The following is a 26575-nucleotide window of genomic DNA, read 5'->3' on the forward strand; positions in this document are numbered from 1 at the left end:
CCCCATGTAAATACTGCAAATTAGCATCACATGGCCAAGATTTTAGCTTTGACTTAGGACACCTGCGGGAGTTCTTGCATTTCACAAAATATGTCGTGAAGCTTAAAGGGGTACTCCACTGGAATACATTTTTTTAAATCAACTGGTGCTAGAAAGTTATACAGATTAGTACATTTCTTTAAAAAAATCTTAATTCTTCCAGTACTTATCAGCTGCTGTATATTCCACAGGAAGTTCTTTTCCTTTTTGATGCTCCAACACAAGGTAGATAAAAAGAATGGAGCATTTGCCAGATCTCTTGCTTCAATCAAATATCTTCTTTATTTCTTGTACAAAACATATGTGCAGGGGAGCGGACAGGAGCGGTGGTGTGGGGGAGGGGATGGGCTCCATTCTTTTTATCTTCCATGTGTTGGAGTATTGCAGTATCTGTTTAATGTGAGCACCGAAGTGGTCCTGAAGTGTTTTACTGCTATGGGAGCTGCAGGTTATGTCCAGACTATTAAGTGACAGCAGGCTTTCTCTTTAGTGGAGGATTTCTTTTCTTTTTGCATTTCTTTTCTATCTGACCACAGTGCTCTCTGCTGACACCTCTGTCCATTTTTTGGAACTGTCCAGAGCAGGAGAGGTTTATTATGGGGATTTGCTCCTACTCTAGACAGTTCCTAAAATGGACAGAGGTGTCAGCAGAGAGCACTGTCATCAGACAGAAAGTAAATTCAAAAAGAAAAGAACTTCCTGTGGAGCATATTGCAACTGAGTACTGGATGGATCAATATTTTTAAATAGAAGCAATTTACAAAGCTGTTTAAAGTCCAGTGGTGAAAAACTTATCCCCTATCCTAAGGATAGGGGATAAGTTTGAGATCGCGGGGGGTCCGACCGCTGGGGCCCCCTGCAATCTCTCTGTACAGGGCCCCAGCTCTCGGCCCAGATAGCGGGTGTTGACCCCCGCACGAAGCGGCGGCCAACACGCCCCCTCAATACATCTCTATGGCAGAGCCGGAAATTGCTGAAGGCAGCGCTTCGGCTCTGCCATAGAGTTGTATTGAGGGGGCGTGTCGGCCGCCGCTTCGTGCGGAGGTCGACACGCCCCCTTCCCGCAGGCTGTCGGGGCTCCGTACAGGAGATCGCAGGGGGCCCCAGCGGTCGGACCCCCCCGCGATCTGCAACTTATCCCCTATCCTTAGGATAGGGGATAAGTTGTTCACCACTGGGTCACCACTGGACTACTCCTTTAACTCTCTGGCACCAGTTGATTAAAAGAAATGTTTTCCAGTGGAGTACCCCTTTAATGTTCAGCTACCACCAGTGGTGTAATTTGAGCCTTCTGGGTCCTAATGTAAAATCTCCTCCCATCCAATTAACACATTTATTGCATTAGTGTTCTCTATTTTGGCAGAGGTCTCATTCGGCCTCTTCAGGTGTATCTACTGTAAAACCACTGCACCCACTATATATATACAAATGCTATAGAAATACCTGCTGAGATTACCAGCTGACTGGCCGCCATACTTGATGCAGGTGTGTACTGCACAATAGTGGCACTTACCTGTCCACACACACTGCTCATATCCCTAAACACTGCACCGAACATGGTCAGGAGATTCTGGAAACTGTCATTACTGTATTCAAACCGGTTTCCAAACACAACCGAGCAAATTACATTCGCGACAGCCTGAACTAGAAATCTGGTTGGGTCGATGAACTGTTCTGTAAAAACAACATAGAAAAAAATCATGAATTATTAGCTTGGTGTCTTTTTCTGTATATTTAAACAGCAGCAAAAACAAATAAGATGCAGAAGGAAGGATGAGATTGATGAAAGAAAAACAGGATGGAAGGAAGAGTGGAAGGGCGGGGGAAGTACAGTGTTCCTGAGGGGCCTGATAGTTGGGCGTGATCGGTTGTGCCCTGTTTTCATGTGTATTTATACTTTATTTACTTTTACTCTCTCGGGTGGTGTAGCTGAGGAGGATGTCACTGGGGTAAGTTGTTTGCAGAATTATAGCATAGCCACAGAAAGATCAATATGCAAGGTTATTGAGACGTCAGTTATCTTCCGAGAAGCCGTTATCTAGTTAGCTTCACATCTCTAGATATATTCTCATATGGAAAAGATCGCAGCTGGGGACCCCCGGGATCATGCACGCGGCACCCCGTTTGTAATCAGTCCCCGGAGCGTGTTCGCTCCGGGACTGATTACAGGCGGCCACCAGGCTGGCGGCGTGTGACATCACGCCTCCGCCCCCGTGTGACGTCACGCTCCGCCCCTCAATGCAAGCCTACGGGAGGGGGCGTGACAGCTTGCATTGAGGGGAGGAGTGTGACGTCACACGGGGGCGGAGGCGTGACGTAAAGTTCTCCCACTTAAAAAGATGAGAGGCTGTAATTTTCACCATAGGTATACCTCAACTATGAGAGACAGAATGAGGGGAAAAATCCATAAAATCACATTGGCTGATTTTTAAAGAATTTATTTGCAGATTATGGTGGGAAATAAGTATTTGGTCACCTACAAACAACAAGATTTCTGGCTCTCACAGACCTGTAACTTCTTCTTTAAGAGTCTCCTCTGTCCTCCACACGTTACCTGTATTAATGACTCCTGTTTGAACTTGTTATCAGTATAAAAGACACCTCTAGATAGGTGATACGATGTCTTAGGGTGGAGTACCCCTTTAATTGTGATCAGGTAATGGCTACCTACCTTTTTGTGTTTTGATCTCGTCAATGACAAAACTGGCTTCTTCTTGAATCCTCTCCTCAATACTTTTCTTTCCCATGCCAAAATTTCTTAGAGCTGTAAGAGAAAATCTGCGCTGGTCCCTCCATCTTGAGCCATTGCTAAAAACTATTCCTAGAAATAAATAAAAACACACATTTTGTAATAAACTATATAAACTTTTCCATTCATTATCTGATATCTATATTTGCTTTGTTATGTCCTAGTACAGGACATGTTCCTGCACTACACTTAGGCCCTGTCAGGTTGAGTCCCTCAGTGACCTGGCGGCTCTCCTGCAGTGTCTCCCCGACTGTTATTATAGTTTTATTTAATGTAATAGGATTATAGTCAGTATGTCAATGTATAGTCAGTATAAAGGACCTTTGGAGGACTCCAGTAAATGTCTAAAGGACCTGTGAAGTGTCACAGGTTATGTTTATGTTATCACATGTTACCCAGAGGGCACCAGTTTAACACATGACCCGCAGCTTGACCAATGGGCTTTGGCTCAGCCCCCCTCTATATAAGGGGGCGGCCATCACAATTCTCTCTCTTGTACCATCATCACTTTACTGAGAGCAGCAAACACCAGAGATCTCAGTGCTAGTGTCCAGTACCTGGAAGGCCTCAAATCTACAGTCATTCCAGTAAGTCAAGTCTATGTCTGCTGTCACTATCTACAGTCTAGTCAAGCCTCAAGTCAATTATCTAAAGTCTATTACAAGTATAATTGGTCCCAGCAAGCTGCGAGGTCCTTCTGTGTTCCTGGCCACCTCTCTGGGATCCTGGCCTAACTGTGAAGATAACAACACCTATCTGACCTCAGTAAAGCCTCCGTTAAACCATAACCTGGTTGTGGACTCTCATTTTCACTGCCTAGCTATTGGAATAGCGGAGATACCATTTGGGTGGTTTCGGTACCTAAAAACCACTCTGGCGTTACGAACATTAGGGGTTAATAACACCTTGCCCCTGGGGTTAATACCATCTTGCCACATCCACCTACACCGCTACACCCCGTGGTCCCACCATCACCGTGAGTCACCACAACTCCATGTAAAACATGTAAATGTATGGAATACTGACAAACTTACCATGTCCATTCATATATTGATCAATAGCAGGTTGCATTCCACGACCAGAAAATTCCTCTGCTCTGTCAATTAATGTTCCCTTGATGTTGTCGTAACCACAAAGGACAACTATTGGACGATGTCCAAAATACACTGTGTATATTGAGCCATATTTCTCTCTTAACTGAAAAAACAGCATATAAATTGGAAAATATTATAGCATACACAACTCATAGTCCATTTAATGAATAAACAATGTTGGGCTGGCCAGCCAGTTTATACGAGGACCCCCCAGTGGGCACAGGAAATGACACAACAAATACTGCTATGTATACAGCTTAGCAGGAAGTGTAATGTTGGTGGTCGGTAGCTGCCAGTGTGCAGCACATCCAGCTGCGTGCCACGGCCAAACTGCACACACGGCTCCTCCTCTTCGCTGCAGGTTCCAGATTTGTTCCCCTGCACAGTCACAGGTGGTGACAGCTTTAGGCACACCCCATAGGAGCTGAACGTGTGTTGTTACTTTATGGGTCCGTGCATGTCCCTGGTTTTGCTCTCCCTCCAATCTCTGCCAGGAACCACCTATATAAATGTGCTTCCCCCTTCCTGTGGTCCCTGAGCAATAGTGTAGTTTGTCTAGTCGCAAAGGTATCTGCTGCTGTTCTGATCTGCTGTGTTTCAGATCCAAGCAAGTTTCCTGGCTCTGCCTCTAGCCTGATCCCTTGGGACTAGTCTGCTTCTCCAGTGTATGACTGGGATTGTGGACTACTCCTCTGTCTGATAGCAAGCTCATTACATCTATCTGCACCTGAGATATTCAGCTTTGTGATGTAATGGCTCAGCTCTGCTTAAACATCAGCTCTGCCTCATCTGACTATGTGGTGTTTCTCCTGCAGCTTAACCCCTTAAGGACTCAGGGTTTTTCAGTTTTTGCATTTTAGTTTTTTCCTCCTTACCTTTCAAAAATCATAACCCTTTACATTTTACACCTAAAAATCCATATTATGGGTTATTTTTTGTGCCACCAATTCTACTTTGCAGTGACATTAGTCATATTACCCAAAAATCCACAGCGAAACGGAAAAAAAATCATTGTGCGACAAAATTGAAGAAAAAATGCCATTTTGTAACTTTTGGGGGCTTCCGTCTCTACGCAGTGCATTTTTCGGTTAAAATGATACCCTACTTATATAGGTTTGATTTTGTCGTACTTCTGGAAAAAATCATAACTACATGCAGGAAGATGTATATGTTTTAAAATGTCCTCTTCTGACCCCTAAAACTTTTTTACTTTTCTGCATACGGGGCGGGGTGGGGGGGGATGTGGGGGGGGGGGGTTGAGGGCTAATTTTTTTGTGCCGTGATCTGAAGTTTTTATCGGTACCATCTTTATTTTGATCGTACTATTTGATCGCTTTTTATTCATGTTTTAATGGTTTAAAAAGTGACCAAAAATGCACTATTTTGGACTTTGGAATTTTTTTACGTATACGTCATTGGCCGTAACAATATATCTTTATAGTTTGGACATTTACGCACGTGGCGATACCACATATGTTTATTTTTATTTCACAGTTTTTTTTATGGGAAAAGCGGGATGATTCGAACATTTATTAACACTTTTTTTGCAATGTTATAGCTCCCATAGGGGACTATAACATGCAATACATTGACCTTTTACACTGATCACTGGCATGTATTAACATGCTATTGATCAGTGTTATCAGTGCTTGACTGCTCCTGCCTGGATCTCAGGCACGGAGCAGCCATTCGTTTATCGGACACCGAGTAGGCAGGTATGGATCATTGCGGCGGTCCTGAACAGCCCGACTGAGCTTCTGGGATACTTCCACTTCAGACACAGCGGTCAACTTTGATCGTCACGTATACTACGGTTTTAGGTCCGGTCCAAAACTGCATACAGGTCAAAACTGAGCCGACCGCAGTCACCGTTTGACTCCGGTCGCATCATTAAAGTAAATGGAGTCGCAGGCTGATCCGGCTGGGGTACGGGAGCGCCCGGTTTGCCCCTCCCCCTGCCGGATCCGGCACCCGTATGTACAAAACGTGGTGTGAATGCAGCCTAAGACAGTTTTTGACTGTTCTGTCCCCACATGAAGGCGAATGAAGGTGTAACTGAAGGTGTGGAGGTGTGACTTTCCTACCTTCGTATCCAATCAGTGGAGCAGACCGGACCGGTAGAAGCTCAGGTTAGATGGATACACGTAGAATTGGGGATTTGAATCAATGTGGGTTTATTTGACCCAAGTACAGCGACAAGCAGTGATACAATACTGTAATGGCCTAGGTAGCAGTGGTATTGATGCTGTCTTGTTGATGTCTTTCCTGAGGCTACTGCTGGTCAAAAACGAATGCCTTCATGAGCCCAAAATGATGAATGTCCATTCACACAGCTAAGCAGACCAACACTAAAATGGCTGCAGGAAGTGACATGGACCCAGGCTGCCTAAAACCATGCCCAGCAGAGAAAAACTTTATTAACAATTAACAAGAGCCGAGGCATGCAGCATACAAATTCAGGCCAGCAGATGGCATGGCAACAAAACAAAAATACACAGAAACAACAGTGAAGGAAGAATTGATAATACAGTGGACAGCTAAATAAATATGAGGAGAACAGCACACATATAGTGGGACATTATCAAGCTTTTATACTGCTTTGGTGTGAATTTGTTGCAGATTTGTCGCTCTTGTGCTAAAAGTGTGCAACTTTTTGCTAAAGGGGTTTTGACTAATCCGACTTAGGTACACTTTGCAGTGGTCAGAGATTTATGAAGTGCGTGTGATTTGTCTCCTAAAGTTGCAGATTTGTCTCATAGCCCTCAATTACACCACAAACAATACAATACACCAGCCCAGACATGGCTAACAAAACTGGCTGTAGACCATTTTCAAAAAGTCACACAAAAGTTGCATGGGTGTAAAAAGTCGCAGAGAAGGAGTTATACATAGTGGTGTTCTGAAGTGAAATTTCACAAAAATGTGTACTGGCCCCATATTGTTACATGCCCTCCACCATTTAATGATAAATGTCCTCCATAGGGAACTAATGATGCCATCCTATTAAAATTATCCCCCATCCCCCCCCCCCCCCCCCTCTGCACTGGGCTAAGGTGTGTGGGAGTTTTGTTGAGGGCATTCCACCCGCCATGGCCACTGTGACCCATAATGTGAGGGCTACAACCCTCAGCATTCCCAATGTCCTCCCTAGTTGTTCTATCTGTGCGCTCACTGGGATGTGTTGTAAGTAAGGACTCATTTTTAAGGAGGGGACACTATTTTTTTAAGGTGGATTACTATTTCTAACCAACTGCCACTATTTTGAAGGAGAAGCTTTTTGTTCTAGAGACATGTGAAAAGTTTTGATTGGTCAGAGTCTGAGTCTTAGCATGCTTTTCGCTTTTTTAACAAAAATTTTGACATGTCGCTACACGGTCAAAAGTTTTTTCTTTTTAATTGACAGTGCTCATTTAAAGGGGTATTCCAGCTTTATACATCTTATCCATTATCCAAAGGATAGGGGATAAGATGTATGATCACAGGGGTTCCTCCGCTGGGGACCCCGCGATCTCGGTGCAGCCCTGGCATTCTGTATTGGGCTCTGCCTCCAAGATGGGATCGCAATGTCACGGCCACACCCCTCCATTCATGTATATGGAGGGTGTGGCGTGAATGGAGGGGCGTGGCGTAATGTCACTAGGGGGCATGGCCGTGATGTCACGTCCCCGTCTTGAAGGCAGCGCCCGACACAGAATGCCAGGGGCTGCACCCAGATTGCGGGGGTCCCCAGCGGTTGGACCCCTGCGATCATACATCTTCCTTTGGATAGGGGATAAGATGTATAAAGCCGGAATACCCTTTTAAGGAAAGGGCACTATTTTTTAACCTCTTCAGGACACAGGGCGTATGGATATGCCCTGCATTCCGAGTCCTTAAGGACCGAGGGCGTATCCATACGCCCGTGGGAAATCCGGTCCCCACCGCTAGCCGGTTGGGGACCGGAGCCGGATGCCTGCTGAAATCATTCAGCAGGCACCCTGGCACATCGCCCAGGGGGGTCCTGAGACCCCCCCATGTCGGCGATCGGAGAAAATCGCATGTCAATTCAGACATGCAATTTTCTCCAATTCCGGGCTGATCGGGTCTCTGGTGACCCGATCACCCGGAAAATAGGGCTGATCGGGGTTGTCAGCAACAACCCCGATCAGCCTAAAGGATAAGAGTGAGGTCGCAAAGCTGCGATCTACTCCTATCCCCTGCCATTACTCAGAACGGAGTTCTGACCAATGGCAGCGCAGGACAGGGGGTTGCCATGGCAACCCCCCGTTCTGCCCGCCCCTGGATGTCGAGGGGCTCTGGGAAGAAGATGGAGGCTGTACCTGCAGGAGAAGATGCCTGGGGACCTGGGATCTTCGCTGGAGCCTGCAGGATCCTGATCAGGTAGGGAATCGACGTTGGGGGGGGGGGGGGGGGGGGGGAGGGGGGAATTGAAAGTGAAAGTAAATCAATCTTTACTGTGGCAAACACTAGGGGGGCCAAACTGCAACTCCCAGCATGCCCAGAGAGCCAAAGGCTGTCTGGGCATGCTGGGAGTTGTAGTTTTGCAACATCTGAAGGGTCACAGTTTGGAGACCACTGTTACAGTGGTGCCCAAACAGTAGCCCTCCAGATGTTGCCAAACTACAACTCTCAGCATGCCTCGACTGCCCAGGCATGCTGGGAGTTGTAGTTCTGTAACATCTGTCCCTTCAGATTTAGCAATTTTCATGACATTTTTGAAAATTGCTGCTCTACTTTGAAGCCCTCAAATTTTTTCAAAAAGCAAAAGTATGTCCATTTTATGAGGCCAACATAAAGTGGACATATTGTGTTTGTGAAGAAAAATAAAATTTATTTGGAATATCCATTTTCCTTACAAGCAGAGAGCTTCAAAGTTAGAAAAATGCAAAATTTTCTAAATTTTCATGAAATTTGGGGATTTTTCACCAAAAAAGGATGCAATTAACGCCGAAAATTTACCACTAAAATAAAGTAGAATATGTCACGAAAAAAACAATCTCAGAATCAGAATATTCGGTAAAAGCGTTTTCGCGTTATTAATTTGTAAAGTGACGGTGGTCAGAATTGCGAAAAAGGGCTCAGTCCTTAAGGTGAAAAAGGGCTTTGTCCTTAAGGGGTTAATGATGGGTTGCTATTTCCTATAAGGGGGATTTTTCTTGAGTGGAGTATAGATTGTTATTATATTGTGTTAATAAGGATCTTTTATAAATAATACCCTTTCTTCCTCAAAGCATGCTTTCTGTTCTGACATTCTCTTCCTTCATTAATTAGCTGAGATAGTACTCTTCTGCAATCACTTAACTCTTCGTTAGTGCTAAAGGACCCACAATCTACATCACAGTTAGCCAACCTGTATAGGCCCTTCCTGGTAGAGAATAGACTACTTTGAACTGTATCCATTACCATTAGCAACACTCAAATATGTAAAATATGTCTAGAGTCTTCCCTTGCCAGTATACCGTACCTGCTAAAAAAAAAAAAGCACTTAAACTGTTGTTTTTAATGAAAATAACTTCTGACATGCTGCCCAGACATTTCAAAAGTTGTTATTGCACTTGGTCTCCTGATACCGGCTGTGATCACAAGTTATCAGCGGGGAAAGTTCACGGCAGCGCGCAGCTCACCCCCAATTAGTCAATCAGATCCAACCTTTCCCTTATAGGCGGTAATGCAGAGAAAAGTTCAGATCTGCTGGCCGACCAGAGAGTGAACAGCGATGCCACAAATTTTCATGGTTTATTACATACAATCAGAGCAGGTCTTTGGATGTAGACCCAATGGGATCATAATTGGATCTGCGTAACGTTGTTTTAAAAGACAGTAATGCTATAAATACTATGTGATGTAGATTATGGTTCCCTTGGCACTAACTGTAACGGGAAGCCTACAAAGAGTAAAGTGATTGCAGAAGGGTACTTGCTCAGCTGTGACTGATTTCTACAATCCATCCTACATACTGTAAATTGCTTCCCTGTGTTGTTAACCCCTTCCCGACCTATGACATACCTGTACGTCATGGGTGGCAAGGTGTTCCCGACCCATGACATACAGGTACGTCATGGACATTACTGCCGCTACTCGCGGCACCCCGCAGCGCCCGGAAAGATGGTGGCTATCACTGATAGCCAGCCATCTTACCGTGCGACCACGGGGGGTTTCGTCCCCCACCCCCCCCAGCGATCGCTGCTATCAGCTGGTCAAATCTGACTAGCTGATATCAGCGTTTCGCTATCAGAATACTTAGCAGCGCGGTGTGTGAGTTCCGATCACGGGGATCGGGACACACACCGCTCTGCTAAGTGTCCCTGACCCGTCCCCCGACATCACTTACCCGTCCGAGCGGTGTCCCGAGCGGTCCCGGCGGTCCCGGCGTCCTCCATGCGGTCCCGGCTGCGCTGCGTCCCGGAGGTGACTTTCCGGCAGCAGTGCGGCATCTTCATTGGCAGCAGTGAGATCGCCGTAAAGCGATCTCACTGCTGCCTCTGAGAGTTTCAAAACTGCAACTCCCAGCATGCCCAGACAGCCTTTGGCTTTCTGGGCATGCTGGGAGTTGTAGTTTTGCAACATCTGGAGGTCCACAGTTTGGAGACCACTGTATAATGGTCTCCAATCTGTGCTCTTCCAGATGTTGCAAAACTACAAATCTCAGCATGCTCAGTCTGTCCAGGCATGCTGGGAGTTGTAGTTCTCTAACATCTGGAAGAGCACAGATTGGAGACCATTATACAGTGGTCTCCAAACTGTGGACCTCCAGATGTTGCAAAACTACAACTCCCAGCATGCCCAGACTGCCCAAGCATGCTGGAAGTTGTAGTTCGGCAACATCTGATCCTTCAGATATTGCCGAACTACAACTTCCAGCAGTCTGGGCATGCTGGGAGTTGTAGTTTTGCAACAACTGGAGGCACACTAGTTGGAAAACATTGTCCGTTTCCTACCTCAGTGCCTCCAGCTGTTGCAATTGTTGCAAAACTATAACTCCCAGCATGCACTGACAGACCATGCATGCTGGGAGTTGTAGTTTTGCAACAGCTGGAGGCACACTGGTTTGGAAACACTAAGTTTGGTTGCAAAACACTTGAAAGTTTATTACTTAACTTAGTGTTTCCAAACCAGTGTTCCTCCAGCTGTTGCAAAACTACAACTCCCAGCATGCACGGACAGCCAAAGGGCATGCTCGGAGTTTGCAACAGCTGGATGTTTGCCCCCTCCCCCCAATGTGAATGTACAGGGTACACTCACATGGGCGGAGGTTTACAGTGAGTGCTGCAAGTTTGAGATGGCGCAAATTTTGCACTGCAGCTCAAACTTCCAGCGGCAAACTTGCTGTGAACCTCTGCCCATGTGACTGTACCCTAAAAACACTACACTACACTGACACTAACCTAAAATAAAAAGTACAAAACACTACATATACACATACCCCTACACAGCCCCCCTCCCCCAAAAAAATGAAAAACGTCTGGTACGCTACTGTTTCCAAAACGGAGCCTCCAGCTGTTGCAAAATAATAACTCCCAGTATTGCCGGACAGCCATTGACTGTCCAGGCATGCTGGGAGTTTTGCAACAGCTGGAGGCACCCTTTTTGGGAATCACTGGCGTAGAATACCCCTATGTCCACCCCTATGCAAATCCCTAATTTAGTCCTCAAATGCGCATGGCGCTCTCTCACTTTGGAGCCCTGTCGTATTTCAGGGCAACAGTTTTGGGACACATATGGGGTATCGCCGTACTCGGGAGAAATTGCCTTACAAATTTTGGGGGGCTTTTTCTTCTTTAACCCCTTATGAAAAGGTGAAGTTGGGGTCTACACCAGCATGTTAGTGTAAAAAAAAATAATTTTTTACACTGACATGCTGGTGTTGCCCCATACTTTTCATTTTCACAAGAGGTAAAAGGGAAAAAAGACCCTCTAAATTTGTAACACAATTTCTCCTGAGTACGGAGATACCCCATATGTGGGCGCAAAGTGCTCTGGGGGCGCACAACAAGGCCCAGAAGGGAGAGTGCACCATGTACATTTGAGGCGATTTGCACAGGGGTGGCTGATTGTTACAGCAGTTCTGACAAACGCAAAACAATAAATATCCACATGTGACCCCATTTTGGAAACTACACCCCTCACGGAATGTAATAAGGGGTGCAGTGAGCATTTACACCCCACTGGTGTATGACAGATTTTTGGAACAGTGGTCTGTGAAAATGAAAAATAAAATTTTTCATTTGCACAGTCCACTGTTTCAAATATCTGTCAAACGCCAGTGGGGTGTAAATGCTCACTGCACCCCTTATTAAATTCCATGAGGGGTATAGTTTCCAAAATGGGGTCACATGTGGGGGGGGTCCACTGTTCTGGCACCATAGGGGCTTCCTAAATGGGACATGCCCCCCAAAAACCCTTTCAGAAAAACTCACTCTCCAAAATCCCATTGTCGCTCCTTCCCTTCTGAGCCCTCTACTGCGCCCGCCGAACATTTTACATACGCATATGAGGTATTTCCTTACTCAAGAGAAATTGGGTTACCAATTTTAGGGTGATTTCTCTCCTTTTACCCCTTGTAAAAATTAAAAAATTGGGTCTACAAGAAAATGTTAGTGTAAAAAATGAAGATTTAGAATTTTCTCCTTCACTTTGCTGCTATTCCTGTGAAACACCTAAAGGGTTAAAACACTTACTGAATGTCATTTTGTATACTTTGGGGGGTGCAGTTTTTATAATGGGGTCATTTATGGGGTATTTCTAATATGAAGATCCTTCAAATCCACTTCCAACCTGAACTGGGCCCTGAAAAATTACAATTTTGAAAATCTTGAGAAAAATTGGAAAATTGCTGCAGAACTTTGAAGCCCTCTGGTGTCTTCCAAAAGTAAAAACTTGTAAATTTTTTAATGCAAACACAAAGTAGACATATTGTATATGTGAATCAATATGTAATTTATTTGGAATATCCATTTTCCTTTCAAGCAGAGACTTTCAAAGTTAGAAAAATGCTAAATTTTCAAAATTTTCATGAAATTTTTAGATTTTTTACCAAGAAAGGATACAAATATCAGTGAAATTTTACCAATAACATAAAGTAGAATATGTCACGAAAAAACAATCTCGGAACCAGAATGATAAGTAAAAGCATTCCAGAGTTATTAATGTTTAAAGTGACAGTGGTCAGATTTAAAAAAAATGCCCAGGTCATGAAGGTGAAAATGGGCTGGGTCATGAAGGGGTTAAGAGGATATACAGTATTTCACATATGTGAGTCCACTCCTGATATATACAGTTTCTTGTCACATATGTGAGTCCATCATATATATATATCTACACACACACACAGTTTCTCACATAAGTGAGTCCATCCTATATACACACACACATACACAGTTTCTCACATAAGTGAGTCCATCCTATACACACACACACACAGTTTCTCACATAAGTGAGTCCATCCTTTATACACACACACATACAGTTTCTCACATAAGGGAGTCCATCCTTTATACACACACACAGTTTCTCACATAAGTGAGTCCATCCTATATACACACACACACACACACACACAGTTTCTCACATAATTGAGTCCATCCTATATACACACACACACACAGTTTCTCACATAAGTGAGTCCATCCTATATACACACACACAGTTTCTCACATAAGTGAGTCCATCCTATATACACACACACACACACAGTTTCTCACATAAGTGAGTCCATCCTATATACACACACACAGTTTCTCACATAAGTGAGTCCATCCTATATACACACACACACACAGTTTCTCACATAAGTGAGTCCATCCTTTATACACACATACACAGTTTCTCACATAAGTGAGTCCATCCTATATACACACACACATACAGTTTCTCACATAAGTGAGTCCATCCTTTATACACACACACATACAGTTTCTCACATAAGTGAGTCCATCCTTTATACACACACACAGTTTCTCACATAAGTGAGTCCATCCTATATACACACACACACACACACAGTTTCTCACATAAGTGAGTCCATCCTATATACACACACACACACACAGTTTCTCACATAAGTGAGTCCATCCTATATACACACACACAGTTTCTCACATAAGTGAGTCCATCCTATATACACACACACAGTTTCTCACATAAGTGAGTCCATCCTATATACACACACACACAGTTTCTCACATAAGTGAGTCCATCCTTTATACACACATACACAGTTTCTCACATAAGTGAGTCCATCCTATACACACACACACACACACACAGTTTCTCACATAAGTGAGTCCATCCTATATACACACACACAGTTTCTCACATAAGTGAGTCCACCCCCCACATTTTTGTAAATTTTTTATTCTATCTTTTCAAAACTGAAGAAATGACCCTCTGCTTCAATGTAAAGTAGTGAGTGCACGGCCTGCATAACAGTGTTTAATGTTGTGTCCCCTCAAAATAACGCAACACTCATCAATGTTGTATGTCTAAACCTGGAAGCACACTGGTTGGGAAAAACTGCTCTAAACAATGCACAATTAAATGTATAATTGTGTGTGTTTTTAGCTAAATAGGTTTCTTTGTATGGCATCTATTAACACATACAGTATCCTGCTCATATTTGATGCTGCAGATTTTATGCTGTGTCCAGTCAGTTAGTTTACACTGAAATCTGCAGGATAAAGTCTGCAGGTTCCAATCTTGTGCATGAAATATGTGCAGGATACTGTACGTGTGAATACATCCATAAACTATAAAGTCGAAGATACTTCTTGGTTAGTGATTTGCACTATTCAAGTGATACTTACTAGATCTGTCTGTGTGATGCCAGTGCATTATCATTCTTAGCATGCTGAGGCGAGCTGAAAGCTAAGTTAGCCCTATGTAATGTAGTATGTACTGCAATTCAATACAATATAACAACATGCTAAAAAAACAAGGCTGCAATCCACATCACATAGACACGCAGAGCATAAACATATCATAAAACATCAATACAATATAACAACTAATTCTGTACAATATAACAACAAATGCTATAAAATATAACAGCATTCCATTAAAAAAACACTCTACAATCCACATCACAACCACTGGCTGGCCACATGTAGACTAGCATATTATAACACATCTGTATGTATATTTTACAGTAAATACACTGTGGGATTTTAGCTCGGTAGAGATGAGAAAATGATATAAAATAAAACACCAGTCAGAGACAGTGACACAGTTAAAATACAGAGCTTCTCCTGCAATTTATTGTAAAAAAAAATAATAATAATAATTTTTGCATTGGCGGAAAAATGTAAAACCCTGCTTGTTCACCACTAGCTAAGCACTTTATGTGGCCCTCATTAAACAGGTGGCCAACCATTGGCCATTCATCAAAACAAGCTAGGTGTTACCTCACACCCCTCGCACTTCTCACAAAGTCTACTTTTTGAGGTTGCAGCCTTTTAGAGTATAAATCCCATCTTAGGGACTGGTTTCTCTCAGCCTACCTAGTAGAAAAGCTTTAAAGGGGTATTCCGCCCCTAGGGGATAAGGATAGGGGATAAGATGTCAGATCGCCGGGGTCCCGCTCCTGGGGACCCCGGGGATCGCTGCTGCAGCACCCCGCTATCATTACTGCACAGACCGAGTTCGCTCTGCACGTAATGACGGGCAATACAGGGGCCGGAGCATCGTTACATCACGGCTCCGCCCCTCGTGATGTCACGGCCCGCCCTCGTCAATACAAGTCTATGGGAAGGGGGCATGGTGGTCGTCACGCCCCCTGCCATAGACTTGCATGGGACAGGCCGTGATGTCACGGGGGGGCGGAGCCATGACTTCACGCTGCTCCGGCCCCTGTATCGCCCGTCATTACGCACAGAGCGAACTCGCTCTGTGCAGTAATGATAGCGGGGTGCCGCAGTGGTGATCCCCGGGGTCCCCAGTAGCAGGACCGCGGTGATCTAACATCTTATCCCCTATCCTTTGGATAGGGGATAAGATGCCAGGGGCGGAATACCCCTTTAAGCTTGTTTAAATACCCAGTAACCAGCTGAAATCAGCACCTGTGCTGATCAGGGCTCATCTGAAAACCTGGCTTGGCCCAGTAAGCAGAATGAAACTGCCAATATTGCCTTTCATATCATAATACGGCATTCATTTTAGGACATCGTCAGTTGTCAGCCGTAACTCCGTCCCACGTCAGGCAAAACAGCGTCCCACCTCCTCCCTCAGACCAATCTCCAGTCAGTCATCAACCACAACTCCCTCCTCCGTCGTCAGTCATCCGAAACTCCCTCATCCAAAACTCCCTCATCCCTCAGACGAAAAACTTTCTGCCGTATAGCAAGGCCGAATCAGTGTGGGCTCTCTGCTATACGGGTTCTGCTGTACACGCTATTCAGTGTCAACTCTGCTATACAGTCTCTGTAGCACATGTAGTGTCTGTAGTACACGTGCAAGTTTCACAGTTTCGGCTCTGCTATGGGGCAGGAAGTTTCGTCTGAGGGATGACGGAGTTTTGGCTGATGGATGACGGTGATTGGTGTGAGGGAGGAGGCGGGACGCTGTTTTGCCTGACAGGGGAAGGAGTTGTGGCTGATAACTGACAGACATTGGTCAGAGGGAGGAGGCGGGACGCCGTTTCGCCAGACGCGGGACGGAGTTACGACTGACAACTGACGATGTCCTAAAATGGACACCATACCATAAAAATCCATGCTTAAAATAGGAAGTCCATAGCAAACTAAGTTTTGCTCTTTCCTGTATTGACCATATATCACCCAGCTTTTCCTATTATGCTCCTTCTAAAAACCTGGTTGCTACACGTGACAGGTACCTTGGACAAAATATAGCGGCCCCCGACCGCAGTTCCTCTCACTGTCTCAGAACACTCATTGATAACAAATAATGCACCGAGGAGTTTTTGGGATCTAATCAATCTTTTTGTGTGTGCATGCAACAGACAAACATCATTTTAACATTACTTTTTCAGCTACTGGAACCAGGATAAAAATAAATAATAATAATGATAATTATAATATTCCTCATTCTCATCATCACCTCTGGTGCATTAGGATATCCCAACACGATACTTTGCTCTGTTGGGTTGACACATTCAAGAGAACCGTGGCTACATCGGTATACAGAAATTCTGAAGGGAGCCAAACAAAATAAGCTGTACCCAAAGTGCTCTGGGTCTGTTCATAAAAAAGGCAAATCAAATAACTATAAACAGAGCAAGACACTATAGAAAAGCAATGAATGTGTACCCCTATATCAATGGTAATGAGCACAGGATGCAAATAGTGTGTAAATACTGTAAAAACATGTGGCACAAACGATATAAAAATACATACACATCAGTACTGCCCTGACTTCTACAGCCGGTTGCTAGTCGTAGGGGTGCGGAGCGGATCCGGATTGCAGGTACAGTCCCTAGAACCCAGTGACCCTGTGGATCCTATCTAGATACATCTCCTCACTTCTCCTCTCCCCCCCCCCCTATACTTCCCTTTTCCCTTCTCTCTCTCCATTTTCTTCCTTTTCTGTACCTCTATTTCTATGCACCCTATTGCTGACTTGCTGTACCTTTTCACGTATAGTTTATGTGGTTTTTTTTTTTTTGGAGCTCCTGCTGGACCCCCTTTTGAGACACCCAACTAACAGCTCTGTTTACTCTTCCTATTTGAATGTGGTCCTTATCCTATCCCTTTGGGGACCTGTCCCGGCTGGGACCTATGATGCTGACGAGGACCAAGGACGTACGACCACATGTTCATTTGAGACCCCATCCACCCCGGGGATGTCAATCCCCTAACACTGTTCTTTTTGTTTTACTCTGCTACAAGTTGTATTTTCCAACTTTTGTCGATTTTGCCTTTTATGCACAGTGTTTTACTTTGTATTGTTGATACCTTGTGTCAATTATCGAAATATGTTTTCAATAAACTTTAAATTGGAAAAAAAAAAACTACATACGCACAAAGTGGTTCGCATCACAAGGTAACAAATAGTTTTTATACATGAAGATCAGTGGACCACGCAGTGACCCACACCCATCGTTTGTATAGGACCAACTTTAGCCCCATAACCAACGAAAAGTCCTTGTGCTGACCTATTGCTGTGCCCTGTACTCTAGATTGAGAATGGAATTCTCCCCCTTTACGTGTGATCTGGCACTTATTCCCAATGCTCAGGGTAGTGGACACATTTTTAGGGGTTGAAATACGGCCATATTAGCAAAAACATAGCTTCTAGAGAAAGCGCTATTTTTCCCTTTCTCAAATTCTTGGTGTGACAACATCATGAATATACAAAACTATACTACAGTCACTATTAAAAAGCATTATCCGAGGTAAGAAAGAAGCATTGCACTCACCGTTACTTTTGCGTATTAATTGAGGATCACTTCATATCAAGATCAACAAAAATTAGCGTCGGATACCAAGGGAGGGATGGTGCGGGTGCAGGGGCGTTACGCCCCTGCACCCGCACCATCCCTCCCTTGGCGTCTGACAACGAATTTTGTTGATCTTTATATGATATGATTTTCAAGAAATATGCGAAGGTATCGGTGAGTGCAATGCTTCTTTCTTACCTCGGATGATCAGCAGATTTTGCCTTAAAGGGTGTCTGTTTTATTAAAGGGAATGGAGCTGAGTTGTAATACCACACCCAACCTGAGCACAGGGGTGGCGCTAGTTTTGGAATAAATCTATCTATAAGTGAGATAGCAGGGGAATTGAGAATCTCAATGTGGTTGTCAAAAAAGAGATGTATTCAAGAATTCTGAGGGGGCATATGGTATTGGTATGGTGGACTTCTGGACCAGCTTGGGTCTCTCACTAAAAGCTTATTACCTAGATGTAACTTACATTTTTTTTCCACCCAAAATTAGTATAATTTTCAGAACATTCCCTTAAAACTAACCTCCATCAAGGATTTGACCATCTCTCCTCTCTTTATTTGCAGGACATTTCCAACAATAGGCAAGGGTGTAGGTCCTGGAGGTAAGTTACGTCTTCTGTATATGGAATCCCATGTGGAGTAGATAAACCATGAAATGATCAGAGCCAGGAGCAGGGATACAAACCAGGTAAGATCCATCTTCTTCAAGTGTTAAGTATGTTATGCCTCTGCCTAAGCTTTGGAGCAGAAATAATAGTGACCTTAACATGGAGAGAACATTTTCTTCGTGAATGTTTTGGCATGGGAAGTTCTTGGCCTTTTCCCAGTACATTCAGTATTGTTTTCTTGCCAAAACAGTTTCCAAAGCAAACTGAAAATTTTACAAAGATCTAAAAAAAAAATCTAGAAGGAATGTATTTTGTACAAAGTATAACACCAACAAATCACACAACACTTAACGTGTAAGGCAAAGTTTCTACTTGTTTTTTTGTGTCTGTGTTTTTCCCAAAATAAATGCCAAAACGGCCCCCGTGCGCCTGATGTTAGCTATAAATCAATGAGAAATCGCAAAATTGTTTTTCCGCTTTGTGTTTTTCAGTTTGCCATTTTTTTTCAATCCTTTCGGTGTTTTTTCACTCTTTTTTTAACGCTTTTCAGCTCCTTGGCGGTTTTGCAAAGCCGCAGCATGTTGAGCTCATGGCGTTTTTTACCCTAAAATCATGGCATTTTTCTCCCATAGAAGTCTATGGGAGTAAAATATACACAAAGAAAAACGACATGTGGGTTTTAACTTTGGCGTTTTTGCAGGCGGTTTTTATTCTTTTTTGGACTTTATTCTCCATCAAAAAAGTGATGGAGATACCTTTTTTTTTTATAAAATTTCGTAGGATTCCATAAAAAAATAAAAAAAAAGATACAGTAGTGATGGAAAAAATTGTATCTACTGAAATTTTTCTTTTTTTATAACGAAATTTTTATAAATCTTTAAAATAGAGATCAATTTATGTGGGCGGGCAGGTCACTAAAAATTTAGCCGACAATAATAAAAATTTAGTGTGCGAGCCCCAGTCTGTCACTTACCGGGTGTTTCTCCTGCCCCGCGTCTTCCTCTCTGCTCAGACGCACACGTGTCCCCATCCCATAGGGTGCACGCATCCCATAGAGCTTTAACATTTAAAGGGCCAGTGCGCTCATTATTGTAATTCACCTGTGGCTCATTGATAACTTCCTCCACCCTCCTCACTTCCCTGCCGGATCTTTGTTTCCTTGAGCCTGAGTAAAGCATTTCTGTTATTGCCTTGCCGGGTATCTGATCCTTTGCTCCGTGACCTGACCTTGCTCCTTGCCGCCTGCCTACTGACCATTTACTACGTTCCTGACTACGCTACTGTGCCGCCTGCCCTGACCTTCTGCTATCCTGACTATGAGCTGCCTTATCCCTCCTGTGCCTCACATCTCCTCAGTCGCCTGTGTGGTCGAGCCGTGCCAGGGGTAGCGACCTGGGTGCCACCTGCCGCAGCAAGTCCATGCCGCTTTGTGGCGGGCTCTGGTACGGTCCGAGTCATCTGCCACATAGGTCCAGAGGATCCACATCCACCAGTGTTCCTCTCTTCTGAAACGTGAGTGTTATACACCTATGCATATTTCCCCCAGAGAGCTGTGATTGGTCAGATGGTTCCAGTCAATCACAGCTGGGAAATATGAATAGGTGTATTTATACATCAGTGCAGTGGACCATAGTAGAGCAGCTGGCTGCATCTATACATTATACAGGAGGATCACAGCGGGTGTCAGGAGTGACATCCGCTGTGATCTTTTGTTAACTGCAGGTACTACTGCTCCCAACACGGAGCACACTCTGCTCATTGCTGGGAGCTTTAGTACCTGAATTAATAGACAGATTGCAACAGGTTTCAGAAGTGACACTCACTGCGATCTGTCTATTAATGCAGTTACTACAGCCCCCAGCTGCAGAGCGCAGGAGAAAGTGGCTTTCTCCTGCGCTCCGCATCTCTGCACTATACTCCAGCCGCCCAGTGATATGAATAGAACATCACTCGTTCATATTTCCCTCTTAGAGCGAGGATTGGCTGCAACCATCCGGCCAATCCACACTCAGAAAATATGAATGAGTGATGGGAATTTCTATTCACATCACTGGCCGGCTGGAGTATAGTGCAGAGATGTGAGCACTGTATAAAGCCTCCCCGCATTTCTGCTATATTATGGACGATCGCATCGGGTTTCAGAAGTGACACCCGGGGAGATATGTCTATTAGTACAGGAACTACTACTCCCATCATGGAACAGTCTGTTCCATGCTGGGAGTAGTAGCACTACCTAAAAAATGTAAAAAATTGAGGGGAAAAAAATGAAACACACTTTATTAAACATTTATAAAATTTCTTTATAAAAAATATAAGTTTCGTTAAATACATTTTTTTTCCCATCACTACTGCGTCCTTTTTTCTTTGTTTGTTTTTTTGGTACCCAACAAATTTTGAAAAACGTCAAAGGGGCCAAAAATGCAATTTCTACTCAAAGGCAAAAAAAATGCCAGAAAAAACGCATGAAAATAACGCCAAACAAAGGAAAATGCTGTGGCGTTTTTTTCTGGCGTTTTTTTGGGCCACAAAAAAACAAGTAGAAACTTAGCCTATGGGTACATTCACACGGGCATATTACCTGAGGAATTTCCACAGCGTATTTGCTGCAGAAAATCCGCAGTGGATTTTGCTACCATTGACTTCAATGGGTCCGAAGGAAAATCTGCAAATTTGCCTCTATTGCAGATTTTCTGCTGACCCATTGAAGTCAATGGTAGCAAAATTCGCTGAGGATTATCCGCAGACAATAGGCTGCGGAAATTCTGCAGGTAATCCACCCGTGTGAATGTATCTTATGTAGGGACATCAGGAAGATTCTGGCGATGGGAACATGGGCTCCACCCAGGGGCATAAATAGAAACGGCTCGGGGCAGAAGTGCTTGATTGGGAACTTTTTTTTATTGTGCTCAGCTACGTTCATAAAAGCAGAGTGCTTGTTATATGGATTTTCAGAAAGTATCAAACAGTTTAATGAAATCTATACAATTCTTACTTTGCTTTCATGAGCTGAGCCCCATTTCATTCTAGATTTCAACTGATCACAAATTCTAACATGCCCCTATCACATGACAAGCTTTACCCCTTGTCAGACACTGCCCCTAGACATTTTATCCTCTATCCATAGGATAGGGGATAAGATGTCTGATCGTGGCTTCCTCTGTGCACAGTCCAAACTAGGGATCGACCGATTATCTGTTTGGCCGATATTAACGGCCGATATTCACGATTTTGGGCATTATCGGTATCGGCAATTACCTTGCCGAAAATCAGATAATGCACCGCCCCCCCACCACCACACCGCCCCGGCCAGAGACCGCCGCCGCCGCTGCCCCATTGCCTCCCCCATTCCCGGTTTTATAATTACCTGTTCCCTGGGCCCGGGGTACGCGCTACTTCTGGCTCTGCGGCATCCTCAACGCGACGTCACCATCAGTGGGCACAGTGACAGCTCGGGATGCTGCCGGAGCCAGAAGTAGCGTGGGCCCCGGGAACAGGTAATTATAAAACCGGGGATGAGGGAGGCAATGGGGCAGCGGCGGCGGTTGGACTAAGGACCGGCAGGGGAGAGAAGCGGGCGGCGGCCTCTGGCCAGAGGATAGGCAGGGGGGACAGCGGCGATGGTTGGACTCAGGAGGACCCCAGGACAGGCAGGGGGAGAGTCGGTCTCTGGCCCTGCAAAATTCTGAGAAATCAGTAGTATCTGATGCATTTCGGGTTATACACCCTTAGTCATAGTGAATAGTGCACTATAACTAAGGTTGTATAACCCGAAATGCATCAGATGCTACTGATTGTTCTGTATTTTTACTGAAACTACTGAATTAAAAAAACACCTTGCATTGCTCTTTCCATATTATGGACATTCCATTTCTGTACGGTGGTAATCCCCTTGCTAGGATTTGGAGACAGGTTTGGAGAGTCTCTCGAGGTAAATAAGACTAGATAAATTGCTCTGGCGCTTTGAGGGTTAAAGACTACCTGTCATGATCTTATAAAATGTTGTAATCCTCCCAGTTCACTGCCCCCATCATGATAAACCACCCCCTGCCTTTATTTTTATTATTTGTTAGTTTTCTATCCTGCTCTGTATTTTCTTCTCAGTCAAATTGAGACTGGAAAGGGGCATTACCCATCAGGCGTGACATCATCTGAAGCCATACAGGGGAGAACTTCCTCCCTCACTCTGCTACACACAGCCCTGAGCAGTTCAGTGTGTGAGATGAGCTATGATTGGATAAGGCTGCACACACTCCCATCGGCATTTCCTGATTTTGGACTTTTGCCAGGCCAGCAGGAGTCCAAAGTCTTTGCAAAAGATTGGGGAAAATGTGCTCTGGACAAGTAGGGAGACACCTAGTGGCAGCTTTTTTTTTTAAAAGCAAATAAAACATAGAAAACTTCATTTTTTTAAACAAAGTACATTAGAAAGATTTTTTATTTACCATAAGGAGAGCAATAGCAAAAATTTGTTTTAATGAGAGTTACCATTTAAGCTTAAAGTACTGTCACACATACTCTACTGGAAAGAGATCTTCACAGGTTGGCTTCCCTTGGTAGTAGATAATTTAGAAGACTTTTGTGCGCTACAATACCCTATAGCAGGGTGTAGGGCAGGGAGGTTTGTGTAGTGGAAGGCATGTAGCAGTGGCTTTGGCTTCCGCTGTAAGCCACTAGGAGTCCAGTAGTTGCAGAAGGGTACTTGTTTCTTTCTCCTCCCTTCTGACTCAATAAGTTCTCTTCCTCTTGGAGATGGAATATGGATTTTCTGTGTTCACACTGCTGTTTGCCTTTAGCAGGGGTTCAAGCAGTTTCAGCACTTTTGATGGCAGGAATGTAGCATGCAGCACTTTTCTTGTTGTCAAATGGTCGTAAACCTCCACAAAACCCAAATGACCCAAATGACAAGTCAATGGAGTCTGTCATAATCTGAATCCTAACAGACCCCATGACTCAAGAAGCCACGATTCAAGTGCGAACTGAGCCTTACACAGAGTTCTGTTTTCTGACCATTATAATCTTTGATAAACACAGCACGGCAAATATATTGTCATTTTAGGAAAGTTAAATTGAAAATGACAAATTGCTTACAACAGCAAAATGTAGTTGCTTTCAAGAAGTATAGAACAAGAAAGATCTCTGTGATGTTTTTTTATTTATTTCACTAATGCCCCACGAGGAATAAATGACAACTGATAATCTATAGGAACATTTGCAAATCCGGTCATGCGGGGAGCAATATCGCGTTCTGTGAACTGCGTCTCTGATGTTAATTTAAAATTCTGTAGAACGGTCGTAAGGAAAAGAAACAGTTCCATGCGAGCAAGACCTTCTCCCAGGCAAATCCGCTTCCCTGAAACATAGAGAACATTTGTGACTTTCTAGTCAGAACGTGACATCACATCTGTAAGGTCCTCTTAGTAATAGCAGGTTCTACTGTACTTACTGAACATTCCCGTTGGTTTGGGCTTCTATTTCTAAGCATGTGTTGTATCATTGAAGGCTCCTCTTGGCCCGATGAGGCACACGTCATTGGCACCATGACTCTTTTCAGCCATGGCTGCCCCAAATTGGCTTGTTGGGTGAAAAGGTGCCTTCAACAGCATAGAACACACACTTAGAAATAAGAAACTTTGAAATTGAATTCGAAAAATTGAATTCGAAAAATAAAATTTGAAAAGTTGAATTTGAAATTTTTTTATAAATTGAAAAATTCAATTTTAATAATTTGAAACAAAAAACAGACAAAAAATGTGCTTACTTGCAGTAGGAAAAGAATTGCCTATTAGTGTTGTTGTTTTTTTTTTTAATAATTGGGGGGGGGGGAGATAATCAAAAATTGTTTAATAATAATACAGTCTTTGTTGTCCATGGCAACCAATCAGGGCTCAGCTTTCATATCTAACCACCGAGCGGTTGCTATGGGCAACAAAGACAGTTTTAAGACAGTTCTTGATAATCTGCCTCGACTGGGCTTTGATTGGTTATTTTATTTATTAACCTTTTATATGGCACAATATCAAATACACAATAGGGGTAATTTATCTATGTTGGTGTAGGTCAGTGGTCTCCAAACTGCGTCTCTCCAGATATTGCAAAACTTCAACTCCCAGCATGCCCGCACACACCATGATTTTATTGTAAAATTACAGTAAAATTTATTATTAACTAAGACTCTTAACCCCTTGGGGACGGAGCCCATTATGACCCTAAGGACGGGAGCATTTTTTGCAAATCTGACCACTGTCAAATCTGACCACTTTAAGCATTAATAACTCTGGAATGCTTTTACTTATAAATTTGATTCCGAGATTGTTTTTTCGTGACATATTCTACTTTATGTTAGTGGTAAATTTTCGGCGATACTTACATCCTTTCTAGGTGAAAAATTTGAAAATTTCATGAAAAATTTGAAAATTTAGCATTTTTCTAACTTTGAAGCTCTCTACTTATAAGCAGTGGCGTTGCGACCCGGGTGCGGGGGGTGCGGCCCGCACCGGGTGACACCAACCTAATGGGGTGACACCAAGACGCTCCGCAGCACCCACACCCCCTCCCCAGCTACACTGACACCCCCCTATGTGCCCGACCGGCCTCCCATCCGTCAGCACCCCCCCCCCCCTGTGCTGTGTGTGCGGTGCGCCCGTCCGTTAGCAACCCCCCCCCCCCTTTTCAGTGCGCCCGTCCGTCATCACGCGCCCCCCCCCCCCTCTCACCTTCACCAGTACTGTGCCCGGCCTCCGCTCCCACGTCTGCGCCGGCCTGACGTCACACCGCATGGCCGCGCAGGGGGACGTCAGTTACGTCACTCGCATTGCGCCCAGTGAGAAGGATCGCTGCGCTGGATGGGTGAGTGTGTGTCTCTATCTATGTTTGTGTGTGTGACTCTGTGTGTGTGTGTGTGAGACTGTGTGTGTTTGTGTGACTCTCTGAGTGTGTGTGTGACTCTGTGTATTTGTGTGACTCTGTGTGTGACTCTGTGTGTGTGTGTGACTGTGTGTCTGTCTGCGAGTGTGTGTCTCTCTGACTGTGTGTGTTTGTGTGTGTGTCTCTCTGTGTTGTATGTGTTTTTATTTTTGTGTGTGTGTGTGTGTGTGTGGGGAGACTGACGCATTGTGGGGAACCTGCAAGGGAACCTGCGGCCTAATGTGGGGAGTCTATGCTACCTAATGTGGGGAGTCTATGCTACCTAATGTGGGGAGTCTATGCTACCTAATGTGCGGAGTATATGCTACCTAATGTGCGGAGTCTATGCTACCTAATGTGCGGAGTCTATGCTACCTAATGTGCGGAGTCTATGCTAGCTAATGTGGGGAATCTGTGCTACCGAATGTGGGGAAACTGCTACCTAATGTGGGGAATCTGTGCTACCTAATATGGGGAAATTGCTACCTAATGTGGGGTAACTGGTACCTACCTAATGTGGGGAAACTGGTACCAAATGTGGGGAATCTATGCTGCCTAATGTGGGGAAAAGATGCTACCTAATGTGGGGAAAAGATGCTACCTAATGTGGGGAAACTGCTACCTACCTAATGTGGGGGAACTGCTGCCTACCTAATGCTCCCCCCCCCTGGCAGGAGCACCCTCATCATCCGCCAGCAACTATACCCCCCCCCCCCCCCCCCCCGCAGCACCTCCATCAGCAGATCCTGATGGTGGATGATGGCGGTGCTCCTGCCAGGAGGATG

At 44.3% G+C, this 26575-nt stretch overlaps 2 protein-coding genes across 3 annotated transcripts in view; both read right to left on the reverse strand.

Moving 5' to 3' along the window:
* LOC130290412 (cytochrome P450 2G1-like) overlaps window positions 1–19022 on the reverse strand; it is a 33852-nt gene extending 14830 nt beyond the window's left edge. The window contains exons 1-4 of one of the 2 annotated variants that reach the window (XM_056538029.1): window positions 18802–19022; window positions 3823–3985; window positions 2711–2860; window positions 1553–1713 (exon numbers count right to left, since the gene is read on the reverse strand). In XM_056538029.1, the coding sequence (XP_056394004.1) occupies window positions 1553–1713; window positions 2711–2860; window positions 3823–3985; window positions 18802–18978 (651 nt within the window). In that variant the 5' untranslated portion in view covers window positions 18979–19022. The remainder of the gene's footprint in view (window positions 1–1552; window positions 1714–2710; window positions 2861–3822; window positions 3986–18801) is intronic. The other variant, XM_056538028.1, reaches the window with a different exon arrangement.
* Window positions 19023–24040: 5018 nt separating this feature from the next.
* LOC130291935 (cytochrome P450 2G1-like) overlaps window positions 24041–26575 on the reverse strand; it is a 34855-nt gene continuing 32320 nt past the window's right edge. Inside the window, exon 9 of the mRNA XM_056541364.1 lies at window positions 24041–24237. Within this exon, the coding sequence (XP_056397339.1) occupies window positions 24041–24237 (197 nt within the window). The remainder of the gene's footprint in view (window positions 24238–26575) is intronic.

The sequence above is a fragment of the Hyla sarda genome, chromosome 9 (assembly GCF_029499605.1).
Source record: "Hyla sarda isolate aHylSar1 chromosome 9, aHylSar1.hap1, whole genome shotgun sequence".
Lineage (NCBI taxonomy): Eukaryota > Metazoa > Chordata > Amphibia > Anura > Hylidae > Hyla > Hyla sarda.